This window comes from Fusarium oxysporum, chromosome I (genome assembly GCF_013085055.1).
Source record: "Fusarium oxysporum Fo47 chromosome I, complete sequence".
NCBI lineage: Eukaryota > Fungi > Ascomycota > Sordariomycetes > Hypocreales > Nectriaceae > Fusarium > Fusarium oxysporum.
The window spans coordinates 2,010,825-2,025,726 of record NC_072840.1 but is presented as its reverse complement, the minus strand read 5'-3'; the positions used below and the strand labels follow the sequence as shown (position 1 = coordinate 2,025,726).

General features: G+C 48.0%; 2 protein-coding genes across 2 annotated transcripts; one reads left to right on the top strand and one right to left on the bottom strand.

The window, feature by feature from the left end:
- Positions 1-325: 325 nt before the first annotated feature.
- Positions 326-3,317, bottom strand: FOBCDRAFT_210847 (RNA-binding ribosome biosynthesis protein MRD1). Its single transcript, XM_031181292.3, has 3 exons — positions 2,995-3,317; positions 2,110-2,943; positions 326-1,898 (listed from the first exon to the last, which is right to left on the bottom strand). Exons 1-3 carry the CDS (start codon positions 3,223-3,225, stop codon positions 396-398), a joined length of 2,568 nt encoding a protein of 855 aa, XP_031042060.1. The 5' UTR covers positions 3,226-3,317; the 3' UTR covers positions 326-395.
- Positions 3,318-6,652: 3,335 nt separating this feature from the next.
- Positions 6,653-7,659, top strand: FOBCDRAFT_2286 (dynein light chain). The gene is made up of 8 exons (XM_059609782.1): positions 6,653-6,801; positions 6,928-7,038; positions 7,092-7,114; positions 7,178-7,211; positions 7,274-7,308; positions 7,365-7,391; positions 7,443-7,512; positions 7,587-7,659. The coding sequence occupies exons 2-8, from the start codon at positions 6,981-6,983 to the stop codon at positions 7,649-7,651; spliced, it is 312 nt and encodes a 103-aa protein (XP_059463803.1). The 5' UTR covers positions 6,653-6,801; positions 6,928-6,980; the 3' UTR covers positions 7,652-7,659.
- The last annotated feature ends 7,243 nt before the right edge of the window (positions 7,660-14,902 follow it).

The window sequence follows — 14,902 nt, the reverse complement described above, 5'->3', positions numbered from 1 at the left end:
CAACCAAGGGACTGTGGAGGGGGGCGTGTGTCGAGGGATCTCAGAGACATCTTCAGAACGAACGGCGCAAGGTACAGAAGGTTTGGTATGTGTACAAGATTAGAATCAGACATTAAGAGGACCCGCAAGCTCCCCTGGCCCGTCAACTCAGGGCATCGAATTCTTCTGTCCAGATCGTAGCCACTCCGAATAAGCGTTGCGAGTAATGCATGCTATCCGCTCTACAGCGACCAATCGACCCTTGCCAAGGGAGAACGGCGCATAGCTCATTGAGAGCGAGATCAGCCGTGCAGGCACAGGAACAGGAACCCTCAGCCTTGTCACAACTCTCTCTCTCTCTCTCTCTCTCTCCCGTGGAAAGGCAATAGTATCTCTGTAGTTTACTATTCCATACTTCACATATCCATCTCATCATTTTCATTGCCAATATTGACCCTACTCCTGCCCTTTCCAGTCAACTGCTGAAGGGCCACCTTGTTCACCTGTCCTCCAACCTTCTTCTGCATCTTTGCGATCTCCTCCTCAGCATCGACTGCCTCTGCCTCCGCAAAGTCCAAGACAAGCTTGCGACCAAGCAAGTGGGTGTCCCTCAACGCATTTAGTGCGTTCTCGGCTTCGCGGGGAGTGACAAAGTCGGCAAAAGCAAAACCCCGAGGGGTATAGTCAGCCTTCTTGGGTAGGCGTACCGATCTAAGTTGACCATAGGTTCCAAACAGTGACCTGATGTCCTTCTTAGTCGCCTGGAAAGGCAAGTTCTTGATGATGATCTTGGTGCGCTGCCCTGCAGCCTTCTTAGCCTTGTCTTCCCGACGTCTCTCCTCGGCTGCGTCATGGCCCTTGTGTGATGCCTTAACAGCCAGGGCATGATCGTCAAGTACATGACCATCCATGACTTTGAGTGCAGCCTGGGCTTGGCTCCTTGTGCGGAACTCCACAAAACCGAATCCCATGCTAAGTGTCTGCCCTGGTTTCTTCGGGTCCATTTTAGTCTTAACTCTGGCAGAGACGAATCCGTCGAGGGACTGAAAAGCTTCAGCAAGCCGAGATGTGGAAGTCGAAAAGTTTAAATTTCGCACAAACAGAGAGGTAGTTTCCAAATCCTCCTCCGGCTTATCACCGCGTGACAGCAAGTCATCCACACTAAGATTTTGGACCGTCGGAGCCGGACGATCTTTTAGTGACACGGCTTGATCCAGTTGGTCGCCGCCTCTGAAGATGTCACTTGGCGCTTTTTCCAAAAAGAGCACACTATCTCCAATCCGGCGATATGCCAGCTTCCCAAAAGCGGATTTGGCGTAATTGGGCTGCGAGAACTGGACAATGGCGATTGTCCCGCTCGGGGGCATCAAAACTCTCAGCACGGGCCCAGACTCCTCGAAGAGCTTACGGAGCTCGTCGATCGTCGTCCCGTAGGGAAAGTTTTTCACCAAGATGGCCGTATCACCCCGCTTCTTTGACTTGAAAGCTTCGAGGTCCACTCCATTAGCGGTGAAATATGCTTTGGTCTCTTGAATGACGCTCGTCTCCGCGATGGCCTGCTTGATGGCAGCATCGGCCGAGGTAGGGTCAAGAAGTTCTGATTTTGAAACACCAAGACGGTCGGCGACCGACGCGTTGACGGCGTCCTGGCTCATATACAGCGCATTCCAGTTAAACGTAGTAGCAGCTGCCTCTTGTTTCTTCCGAATCATGTTTTGTTTCTTGAGAGGGAGTTTGGAAATTGCAAACTCATCCAGACCCGTGTCTCTCTTTGCACTCGCAGGAATGATGTGAAGAATACGCCCCTGAAACGTCGCCCCGTCCATGGCTTGGAATGCTTCAACAGCTCCCGACGGGTCAGTAAACAACACCAGGGCGAACCCCTTGCTGGTACCTGAATTGCTGACCGGTAGATGAACCTAGTATTTCAACATCTATTAGTTGATATTCAGACTAGTAAAATCCTCAAAAAAATGTAGTAAGATTGGCAACAATTCAGTCAATCGAAGCATCTACTAAAATATTCGCTCAAGTTCTCATCAAATACCGAAGTATAAGCTGTCCCTATCTGAGCTTCATCACGTCGCCTTTGTTTTGTAAATAAATAAAAGAAAATCATTTGAAACATACCTCTTCAATGGTTCCGAACCGCTCAAAGGTCTCCCGGAGATCCTCCTGGGTGGCGCTGTAGGGCAGGTTTCGGACAAAAAGTCTTGATGTTCGGCGGATCGCCTCAAGTGAGTCGTCCTTTGCCGGCTCACCCCCCGATGCCTCCATCGTGGTCTCATTCATCGCCACGTCAGCTGTAGCTGGCGGGTCAACAGAAGTGAGTTCCATAGCTTCGCCTCCCTCTGCATGATCGGTCTCAGTTGTTGATGGCCCTTGCGCAGGAGTTCGTTCCAAGTCATCGGGATCAACAAGGTCCAGCAGTCTGTTTGTTCGTGAACGAAGCCAATCGTCATCCTCTGCGACTACTTCCTGCTGTTCCAGATTTGATTTTGCAGCTGCTTCTTGAGGCTCCACAGGTTCGTCGCCTGCAGGAGTTTCCGCCTGTACATCAGAGACCACCCTTGCTTCTTTCAGCTGCGATGGCAAAGATTGAGAGACCAGCGGGTTTTCTGGTGCTTCGATCCTGCGCTGCTTCTCCCTTCGAGTCGGGATCTGCTCGTACTCATCATCGCTCTCCTCTTCAGGAACAGCGGTGGCAGCAACAGCAGCAACGCCGTCGCCGATACCACCGCGGACACCATCATCGAGCGCGCCCTCTCTGCCTTCCTTCATTACGTGAAGGAACTCGCGTAGCTTCGGGTCCGCCGGCTGGGGCTCATCTCGCTTGCGCTTTCTCAAGCTCGAGTCTGACTCCCTTTCAGCGGGCTGCTCATTGCCCTTGATTGTTGTGGATGGTGTTGATGCAGCTTTGGAATGCCAGGCGCTCTGGCCTTTGGTGAGGGCGGGGTCTGAGATCTAGCATTCCATCAGTATGAGAAGTCAAGACATTTAGAGGAGTCAACTCACGGGTCGCGCAGTCTCGACGGCGATCTTGGACATGCGAATGTAAGACCTGTTGAAGTACTTGACTGCCTTTGAGGCATCTTCGGGTGTCTTGTAGCCCACATAGCCAATGCGTCGCTGGGGAATCAGCTTGACATCGGTAATCTCGCGACCTTGGGCGGAGAAGTGCTTCCGAAAGTCAGCCTCCGAGATACTGGGTGGCAAACCCTTGATGAATATCCTCGATGAAGCCATTATGATGTTGTTTTTTGTTGCTTATATCTCCCGATCAATGGCGAATGGTTTCACCGTGGGAGTTGGACGCGTGAAGTCATTTTCAGAACTTGGGCTCTTTAAGAAGGGAGAGAGGAAAAAAAAGTTTCTCTACCACATTCTTATTGCCCGAGGTTGGGACCCGACGCTGGCCCGTGCGCCGGATTTTCTAACAGTCCAACCCCACCATCAGCTTCCAAGATGCTTCTATATTCAGTTGTTTTTCTTCACCGCCCTGAGCTCAGTGATGGGAGAAATTCCAGTGAACAAGTCAAACGCCACTATAAACAGTATGACAGGGCTGAAAACGGTCGAGGATAGCTGCTCAAGAATCTAGATATCTCTTTCCATCAAGAGATTCTACTCAGCTGAACATGACGAGAATTATTGACCAGTATCACTCATGAAGCTGACAAATTCTGCCATCTCAGTATTCACCTTATTCGCAGCCAATATATATCAACTCAAAAGCGTATATCTGTCCATAAGAGCTTCATCACGGAAGAAACCACTTCGCATTCTCAGCTCCCACTTCACGCCTTCAAGAATGTTGGCGTGGAGGGTATGGTTTTGCCTGCAAGACTCATCTTCCACACAAGACCTGCATCTTGAATGCCAAAGGGGTAATTCTGGAATCCAGTGGCTTTCTGGGCTCTTATGATGCTTCTTTGATTTTGATGCTGCTGCATGTTTTCTGCCTTCCATTGTCAATCATTGTATGGTTCATGTCGAATGAAGCTGTCTGTCGACCAGCAAGCCGTCGAGACTTCTCGACATCAGTACTACACTAACCGCTCCTACAGCACTCATTCATGTCTATTGCTTCCTCAAATATGATTATATTATCAGTCGATGAATTACGGAGTATCAGTAGCGGGAATGAGGATAGATTCCTCATCTCCGACATGCAAGTCAGATGGCGGGGCGTTATACGTTTGTTAGACGCCGATCATGCGCACATCTCCTCGAAGACTACGAGACAACGAGAGCCTCAAAGTTCTCGACATATGAGCTCTTGTTCTTTGACTTGAGGTTATCTTCTTCAGTCCTCATTTCATTCATGTTCAAAAAGAGATTCTCCATACCAGGCTCATCGTTTGCAGCAATGTATTAACTGAATGCAAGAAAATGGATCAACAAAACATCAACTTCTCCGCCTGGTTCCCCAGCAACTTGGAATTAACTTTCAAATCAAGTAGCGGTGAGTTGACATCTAGAAATATTCTAAAGTTTATATGGCCCTACAACTCTGAATTTGGTACTCCGACATTCCTAGCCTCCCAGCTTTCAGCTATCATTGCGCAGTCTGGCAAATATTGGTTCTTCGAGAATCGTGAACTTGAGACGAATCTAAGAGCTTCAAATTCAAGTAAATAATAAATATTTAATCAGAAGTGCTTTTTATATTCTATATCTGCCAGAGGGGTGCTGAGATGTGCATTCTTGATGTGCATTCTGGCATACGTGAGATGCACACTCCACACCAGGAGCTTTGGAATGACTGGTGAGGGAATGCGGATGCAAGCCATATTCTCTGGAGAATTCTTGTCAAAGTTTATGGAGGGCCATCTGACTTTCAGCGTGCAGGAACATTCGGAATCCATAAGTATAAGAAGACCTCACTGCTCACTCATCATTCTTCCAGAAGTGTTGTTTAAGGAACTACCGATGAAATGTATGTCAGATGCATTTCCCAGTAACTTCCATACTGTATCTTGAATGACACATTAGTCCATTATTTCAATGTATCCAACATCGACTCCATGGCTGATCGATTGGTCTTCAACACGGCAATAACACTCCGGAATTACGATCTTGGAACTCATCGATATGTCACCGAGAACATGATTTCTCACCAAACTAATTGCATTATTCCCGAGAGATGGTAAAGGCATTCGATATACTGGACTGCGGTTTTGATTACAAGAGCTTGGGAGTCAGTCGTGGTTTGGTGAATGGGTCGTCTTGAGTCATGTTCCGATACTTCGCCCATGACCCACGAGCAAGAGTTATCACACTATCCTCCGGATGCGGCAACTACTCGACTACAACAATAACTATTCTTCTTCCGGTTGAACATTGAAGTTTATTCACGGTTTGGACCTCGTTTCTTTACCATGACTCCGGTGTCAATCCATTATGAAAAACTCTTCATCGCTTCTGTCACTGTCACTGTCACATTTAGCGACCGAAAGATATCGCGAGTTCCAACAAGGTTCCGCGGCACAAGTTCCCCTCAGGACAGAAGTTGACGTTGTATTATCACTGGAGACCATGGGGAGAAGAGGTAAGAACTGCAATTGGCGTACTGATAGTCCTTCAAGCGAACTTCGTGGGCCATTTACTTCATGAGTTTCTGTATATGTATGACGCCACCAAAGTCTGTCACGGTCTTGGCATACTTTGATGCCTTTTTGGGCTGTGATGAGAGATGGTCGCAAGAGGTTACCTCGGATGTTGGACCTTTTGTCGTTAAGCGTTTCCACTGCAGTGTGGGCCGACCTTTGGACTTCTTGGAATCTTGATGATAAACGCGACGGTGCTGTGAATTTCCGTGTTGACATGTCGATGATTATCCTTTTGTGGTTCTAAGTATGCGTCTCTATATGCCTGGTGCCTGATTGACATGTATTCCTAGCTTGAGTGTACTGTAATGGTCTACAACCCTGGCGAATTTGCATTATGGGGGGTGAACTCGGGATGTTCATGGTATCCATCAGCCGTACCTCGTCGTCGTTACCTATCAATAACTACCATATCCTATGTGTTCCTGATTGATAAAATTGGAGCTGTCCAATATCACCAACACAACAGCTCTGCCGATGTGACGAGAGGCGTAATTCGGCGGGCCAGAGCTCTCAATAAACCCCGCACATGATCGAATATGGCAATATTTTGTGAATTGTACCCAAGCTCATGATCTGACAAACTGTCTTTGGCACTTATTGATCTGAAGGTGCGAAGTATGAGCTTCATCTCTGGAGTTGGTCCTGGAGAGGTTGATCCAAACAACATGTTACGTAGCGACCGAATGAACTCAAATGAGGTTTAGACCTTGAATATACATACAGAGCAACAATACTGACAGTGTTGACTGTTCAACTTCATCATACCGGAAAGTATAGAACAAAATTGGATGTAAAATTGGATGTACAGGGTAGGCTATATCGCAAAGATGGAGAATGTCAAAGGGTCTGGTACGTACACAGATAGCTACGGACGCGAGCCGCGCCGCCCCTGGCGCCGTCACAGCAAAAGAAGCCTCCAGTCCCATCCATGAAGTGCCCGTGCGCTTTATTTCCAGGGCAGCTCCCACTGAAACTGAGGCTGATGCTGACGAGGCTACGGCTTGGCCAACGATAACCCAATCACGAGCATAAACACGCGACTGTACACTTAATCCGCTCCACAGTCACACAAGGCTTTAGCATTTGCGCGTCTCATCAAGTCAATCAACGGCAAAACTCCAAACACAATCAATTGTAATACTAGTCGCTATTATTTTTACTTTATCGGCCGAAAACATTAACGCCTCGTACCCTCCATACATCACATCACGTATGTACTTCCTGGAACCTCTACGGCTAGCATCCCGTCCCGTGTCCCTCAAGAAAGGGGGCGCACACCAAGGCGTCGTCAAGCGCCAGCCTCACGACAACAACTCAGACTAACAAGATTTCGCAGGTCGCCTTTGTTTCCTAAACCGAACACTTTCTTCAACCTAAACTTAACACAAGATGGCCGACGCTCACGTTCCCAAGGCAGAGTCTCCCGTCGCTCGGGAGAAGCTCGAGGGTAAGCAACACCCCCTTTGGAGCTCGAGAAGCATCATACTGATATAATGCTAGCTCAGATCAAGTCCGCCGACATGGTGAGATAATCCGACATACGTACCGATATTCCGGACGCGATCGCTGACGAGAGAGTGACAAAGACGGAGGATATGCAACAGGAGTCTATCGAAGTTGGTATGGGGAGTCCATGACAGTTTTGCGCCGGCGGCAGGAAGACGAGGCTGACGTGACGATAGCCCAGGAAGCCATGGCCAAGTTCACCATTGAGAAGGTTTTCTCATCAAGTACTGCGTCTCTGTAGGCACACAAGCTGACATGCTATGGCAGGACATTGCACAGCACATCAAGCGCACAGTTCGTACACACCAAGCCTGTCACGATCGATCCCATACTTACAGAATGTAGTTCGACGAGCGAAAGGGACCAACCTGGCACTGCATTGTTGGCCGAAATTTCGGTAGCTTCGTTACCCACGGTTCGTCAAACCCAACCCGCCGATTTCCGACTCCATAGCCCCGGGCACGGCTGGCTGGCTAACATGCTGCGCAGAGACCAAGCACTTTATCTACTTTTACCTCGGCCACTGCGCAATTCTACTATTCAAAACGCAATAGGCATGGGAGAAATGGCTCACCGGTGGGGGCCTTTGGAAGAGCTTGCTGTAGCGAGAGGGACGGGTGTGGTAGGACAAGAAGAAGGCAAAGACAAAAGCAAAAGGCAGCGAGGCAACACGATGGCTGCTGACTGCTGTATCGTCCACCCTACCCTGCTGGATCTGCCTCTATGTACGAGACGGACGGTCGTGGAGCTTGCGGCTGTACTAGGTTCATGATCAATAATGAGGGGCGCTCGCCCAGTTTTTCCAAATCTTTCCGTTCCTGGCCCAGCCTGATGTTGGGAAGTTTGTTGATGGGGGTGGCTGGTCAGCCGTGACGGGCTGCCAAGGTGTGCCTGATGCAAGGCTGTTGGTTTTTAGTTTGAGATCGGAGATTCTGACAGCCTGGTGTGTGGTGTTCCTGAGACATAACTGTCACTGTCAGACATGTCGGTCATCGTTCGATTTCTTCAAGGCTGTCACTGATGATGCTGTTGTTGGAATAGGCTCGAGTCAGAGATGTCACTGGCGATAGCAATCGCCGATCATGCACGATCCCCAACATCGCGAAAATCACGACCATCTAAAGGGTCTAGTTAACCGTCCGATCAACAGCCTCGACGATCCACCTCTAATCAGTTCACGTGGTCTTGAAGAGGCCGCCAGACTCTTACCTTACTGTAGATGACAAGGCACGGCCCCAGAAGGATTTACTTACCCGATTACCCACGGCGGGCAGTCTAAGCAGCGTAAGCGACGGCACACCCGTCAAAGGATGGCAGATGGGGCCTTTGGGATCGGGACAAAGTCAAATGCCTCGTCCGTCTTTACCAAGTCGGTCCTGAAGTTCCGCTAACTATCACAACTCACGTCAACTCTTTAAGTGACTGAAGCTAGAGACACTTTCGGAACGGAGGCGGGGCTCCATATAATCGACGCCCTCTCGTTGGTGTTGGCGTTGGCGTGGGGGTGGGCGTTTATCAAGACGACGGATGAGGAGGGTACGCTTACAATTACAGTTACAGGTACAGGAACAGAACATGAACAGGACGAGTTGATTCCCCTCTTTGGGGGGGAAAGTCAAAAGAGAGGATTTGAGGATTTGAGGCTAGTGTGACGGGTAAGAAGTTGATGTGTCATAACCGTGAGAACGCCATTGAGTAAATGGAAGATCTTGGCTCATGATGAAAAGTGAAGAGTCAGAAACTCTAATAGCAGGGGTACAGTATGATGTTATCACAGTCTAAGTGTAAGTGCAAGATCATCAGGCACTATAACAATGACCTCAGACATGGAGAAATTAAGTAATTGGCTTAGAAGACTGGAATTGATCAACGTCTGGTGATTTCTTATCTCAACTTCACTTTGACCAATGTTAAATTCACTCAAGATAGACTCTTGAGGCATATTGAAGAGGCTTTTTTCATTGGAATATAATGGTCCGGGCCGCTGCCGTTACCATCATCCAATAGCACAAACCCTCAGCCGAAGAGACGGAAATACTCTGATCAACACCATCAAGTCAAAGAATGGTCAAGCCAAAGCCTAAAGTGACCGAGAACACTACGGCCCACTCACTCACACTTATTCACCCGCTTAATTGGGTTGGGTGGTACCCCTCTGTGAAGATCCTGGTCGAGAAGGGTCCATATGGAAAATCTCAAAGTTGAAAAAGAAGAAGCAATTGAGGGACCATTGATAGTGTATAGTTGACATTGGTCTAGTGTTTCCTAGTGAAGAAAAGACTGGAGAAAGACTTGAGCTCTCAGTATGATGGAATTCCAATGCCGATATCGTTTGGCAGAGCTGGACGTCTGTACGTGCGGTTGAACCGGAAGATGCACCACATGTGCATCGCATGGCATCGCATGAGGATGCATTAGGATCAAGAGGTGCAGATGGGGATGGTCCACCAGGCCCGATTAGACCGAATGAGCCGAGCCCATGCCGTTCGGTTGAGATGTCTGATATCGTACTGTGTTGTACCTGAATGGAGTCGATGACTGTTAATGACCATTGTTGGTGATTCTTGACAGAACATGAGTTGTTATGGAGAATTGATGACCAACAAGGTGCATGATTCTGCTGATTTGGCATGATCTGAGGAATATCCAAGTGCCGTGATAGATTGTGTTGTTGTATCTCCCCAAGTGAGCTACCCTAGAGGAGAAGTGAGGACTCAGTCGGGCAACATCTTGCTTCACTATTGTTCGACTTCGATATTGCTGTGATTGGGATGAATAACTAGATATCTTTATGTAGAACTCGCTCTCTGACAGTAGCTTCTTTTTTATTATGCAGTTTCATGACAAAACTGCTGTCTCAAACTTCACTCAAAGTTCTTCAAGAGTCATGATTGCAAGCATACACTGGCCGACAACCCATGCTCCTGTTTCGTCTCAAGGTTATCAAACTACTATTAATTGCTACTAAGACCTCCTTTATGAAGCGAGTAACTTTATCTTAGACTTACGGCAGAAAACTTGGTATTTACGTTTATCAGAAGAGGCTCCCAGGCACTGAAGGCATAGCGGCTCGAGCTCACTCATCCGAAACGTCAGAAACTGATGACCTATGCGATAAAAGTATTGCACATGACAAATAGTAATCACTGTTGATTTTCAAGCACAAAGTAAAGTTGTAAGTCACACAAATGTTTTGCAGATTCGGGGTCCCAAGCGAGGGTTACCGCATGGCGAATATTGAACATCAGACAGCCACTTCGGGTATTCTTACAGGTTCAAATGCCGACCTGGCTAGAAGCAGAATGAAACGAAAATCTAATCTCTGTTGATTTGCTGATACAGACTATTGCCGTGTGTCGATAGACTGATCTCGCAGTTACATTGGCGTGGACAAGGGAGTTGGATCAACACATGGTATAGTCTTTCAGTTTTCACCCCTCAAGATCTCAGCAGCCATTCGTAGATTAATAAAGATTGGCTGCTAGGCGATGAACAGAAGGAAAAGGGCAGTCGAATTATTCAGTGATTTCCTTAGAAGCATGTCGAGGGCGCTGGGCTGCCGCCCTTGCAATAGCTAATATCTTCAGCGCCTCCCGTTATATCGAACAATACAAGCGGGTACTCACATCCAATCTCGCAGCGCTCAAATATGCGTTTCAATGTCTCTGTGCCCTGAACAAGGACCAAATCAATGAACCAAGTTGATCCTAATAGTCCTAGAGACTCAATCCTATAATTACACACGATCAATATGTGACAGAAGGGTTACGATGAGGCAAATAAGCGCCCATGTTTGCCCAGTAAACTACACCAGCAGAAGCCATACGAGGTGACAGCAAAGGAGTGAGTGCCAGGGATATCACCCTTGTCCACCATGGATGGGAATCGAAAAGTCAGCGGGTCCAGGCAATACCCGATTTCCACCTGAATCACTCGCCGAGAAAACTCCCCTTCTGTTTTGTTTGTTTTGTCTGTTGCAATTTTACTGAATGGCCCTCAAGGGTGAGGCATCGACACAGTCCCTGTTACAGATGCCATTCCCTCTAATATCGGTAGTTGTTAGTATCGATGAAATTTCTAAAACGTAAACCAAACACCAAACAAACATCAGACTCAGGATGGTCACGAGCCAAGAGGCCAGGCGTCAAAATCCGAGACATTCCAGGTTCTTTTTGTAGGATCACCGGCTTAGCAGATGCAGATGCAGATATGGATACAAAGTGGGAGATGTCAGCGCAGCCTCAAAAAGACACGAACAGCCGTGGCGCATGCATAGTCCACTCTGTAATTCGTTATGGCAGAATATTTCTTGCATCTTTCAATATGTTGCATTCGTTCAATTGAATCGACAGACTTGCAGACCTACCTCGTAGCACAATAACATCATCATCTTACGGCCATCCACCATGTAGCGGTCTGCTGAGAAATCTCGGATCACCAGGCCTATCATTCGGGTCATTGGCAGATTCTCAGGGCATCCGGACACTATAGACTGGTTCGACGTGGGATGTCCCGACAGACCAGGCGAGGCGAGACGGAGAGAGGAGTCTCGCTGGAGTCTGGAGCCATCTGCCAGCGTGACCATTTCCATAGCGCTAGACGGGCCTCCGGCACCTTCACTGTAAGGTCTTTTAACGGTGAGAACGGGGAAAGAGAGCAGTGGTCTTGTACAACGAATGCTTGCTGTGGCGGTCGGGCTGTTGAAAAAGGCTGGCAGATAAAGTGACAAGACAGAAGAGTTTCACCAATTGAGAACCCTTTCAATCACCAAATTTACATCACCAAGCGCGATAACAAGCCACTGACAGTTGTACGTGTTGTAATTGTTCAGCAGAGGTGCGAGATATGCCAATGCAGCGGGATGCCACAGACTGTGATGTCAGCGATCATGCTTCGCCGAGCCACTCCCACTCTTGTGCAACTGTACCTCGAATGAGGCGCGTCACCAAAAGGTACATGACCTTTTTCAACTCTTCTCTTGGACCAAAAGGAAGACACATCCTTGTTGCACAGCACACAGCGGTGCCCCCATGTCGAACAGGGTTCTTCCGCTTAGTTGCCCCAGCGGACTGATCCTGGTCAGGCCCAGCTAGACACACGTCCGCAGGCTGTTACTGTACTGTACTGTACCGGTACTATTCGTGAACTCGAAATAATTCCCAACGTAGAGATGTTGCTGCTTAGGTTGGCGGGCATCTGGATTCAGAACTGCATTTTGTGTGACGAACAAGTGTCTTAGCTCAGATCGGTACACACTCGTTACCATAAAAGAGAAAACAAGTCGAGTTCATTTATGATTAGAGGGGTTCGCTAGTAAGTGGCCGTTGAAAGCGAAAAAAAAAAAAAAACTCTACCGTTATGATTAAGGGAAAGCTTAAATAAATCTACCGAGCGTGGGAGAGTGGTCTGAGTGGTAGAGCTTTACGACAAGCTCAAGCCAGACAGCATCTGAGATGATGATTGCTCGACGAACACTCTGCATGTCACTCGGAAAAGGAAAACCCAGAGATTCGCCTATTATGTCTCGAGAATCAATAGTCTTCAACGCAAGAGGAGAATTGTCGGCGTGGTGGAGTTGATAAAAACCACCGGCGTTGCGGGGGCGGGGCATTTGTGTTGTTGAGGCTTTCTTTTCGATGGAGATGTGCATATGTACTGTGTTCGATCATGCAGTGTCATCCGCAACCGGATCATATCGGAGACTTGTAGTGTGAGTGCGTTCTTTTTCTTCTGTTCGTTCGTTCGCTTGTCTGTCTATCGATGGTGGTGGTTCGGCTATGGAGTCCGGCTTCTTCGGTGGCCGTGGCTAATAAATTCTGCTTTCCGCTCTTCAAAATCCTTCTTCCCCGCATTGCGGAGCGGAGGAGCGGGTGTTCCCTTCTTATGATACCCATCTCCGGTTAGCAGCGGTCCCGAATACTGGGACGATCAATATGAAGTTTTGAGAATGTATCAAGAGCTTCATTATATTAGAGATATTGGTTGATAGTTAGGTGGTTGTTGAGTATAAACTTTCTGCGACTAGCTCCCGGGTAGCTGAGTTTCACTAGAACGGCCGCAGAGAGGTGACATGAGCAGTAATTTACTTGTGATTTATTTTTACATCTGCCAATATATTTGGGTTCAATTAAGACCACTGAAATCTACCATAATATTCGGAAACCAATTTCCAAAAGTCTATGCTACATGTCGCTCTCTGTCATGCAAAACATATTCGTATTCTTGTAGGTCTCAGGCCATTTCTTCACGAGCTATCTTCACGAGCCCTGCATAATCTATGCATTTGCTCTCTTCATTCATGTCTTGAACAACTTTGGACCCTGATCCACCAGGATGAGATGATCGGCAAACATGTCCAGCTGCCACCAGACCAATTCATCTGCAAGGTCCCGACCACGCCAGCCAAAGGAGGGTCGCAGTAGATGATTTGCGTGGAGGGTTTTTAGTCACATTTACACAGCCTTGGATGAGCCTCGAATAAATCGTCCTCAAGCTCTCGAGGCCATTACGAATATTTCCAAGAACAATCGTATTAATTCCAAGGGTTTCAGAGTCAAAACGTCAGCCTGTGACGCTGATGGGCAGAAAATAGAATGGCTTAGCCTTTTCTACGATGGAAACGGACAGCCCGACATGCATTCTGTAAGCCACATACGACCGTAGACTCACCGGGGTTCAGTCTTCCATGCAGATGCATCCCTGACTGACTCTTCATCAGCCATCAGAGCCCAAATCAAATAAATGGTTCAGACAAGAACGGTACCTGGAACATACCCTTCCGCATATCCCCCAATCAGCCTCTTTACACACTCAACACAAATAAAAATGATGGTGGCCGGATGCTGAGCTGTTTTTGAGCTGACCACAGATCACGGGTATGCCGCCGAGACGGGCAGACTCTCCAAGACATGACGCATTGGCATCTCTGCTTCTGTCTGGTCAGCAGTGTAGTACGAACAATAGCATCCTTTCGTATCGAGAAGCATAATAAATGGCTTAGATCAATGCCTGTATCATCGTAATAAAAAAAACTAAACCAGAAGCATGGGTACTAGAGTCATTCAAGCCTCAGAACAGACCGTGAGAAACCATCGCGGAAGCCATTCGGCACATGTCCAATCATCAGATCCCCCAAGTCCTCGGTCGCCATGTGGCAGCGTCACTGTGCTGCACCTCACATCACTCCCAGTCTGCCACTGGCTGGCTGAAGACATCGGGTTTAGCCTCACATCGCTCGATTGGAAGAAGCAGGGTTCCAGACATCCGCCTCTTGATTCTCAAGTCCCCTTCTTTCGCTTCCATAATCAACCAGGCAGGCATTCAGATAACGAAGCCTAAAAGAATCGTCGAGATTGCTTCTCTGCTTAACAATCCACTTGCTCAATCTTTCGAGTCACTGGAAATAGAGTCACAGATCCACTGTGAGCAGTCAGTAGGGCCAAAACGGTCATGGATCCGTTGCCGGCTCGCTGGAAGCGCGGCGACAGGGGTTATGGGTATGGGGGTTTGAGCTCGCGCTATTGTTATTGCAGGCATAGCAAGGCAGATGAGATTGGGGCCAAGTTCATTTATTAAAGATCCATTTCAAGGGAGAGATGATAGATAACAAAGGGGTAAGAAAGAAACTCAAGCCTCAGCAAGGCTTGAATGGCTGAAACTCATGGCGATGGTCTTTTCAAGCTGCTCGATTGTTTCAGCAAGTTTTGTTCCAGCCCTCTGAAATCTGACTGCCCGGCCAGCCGTTTCTGGAATGAGGCCTAAACAGATCAGATGGGATGGGATGCCCATCCATCCATCCCATCCCA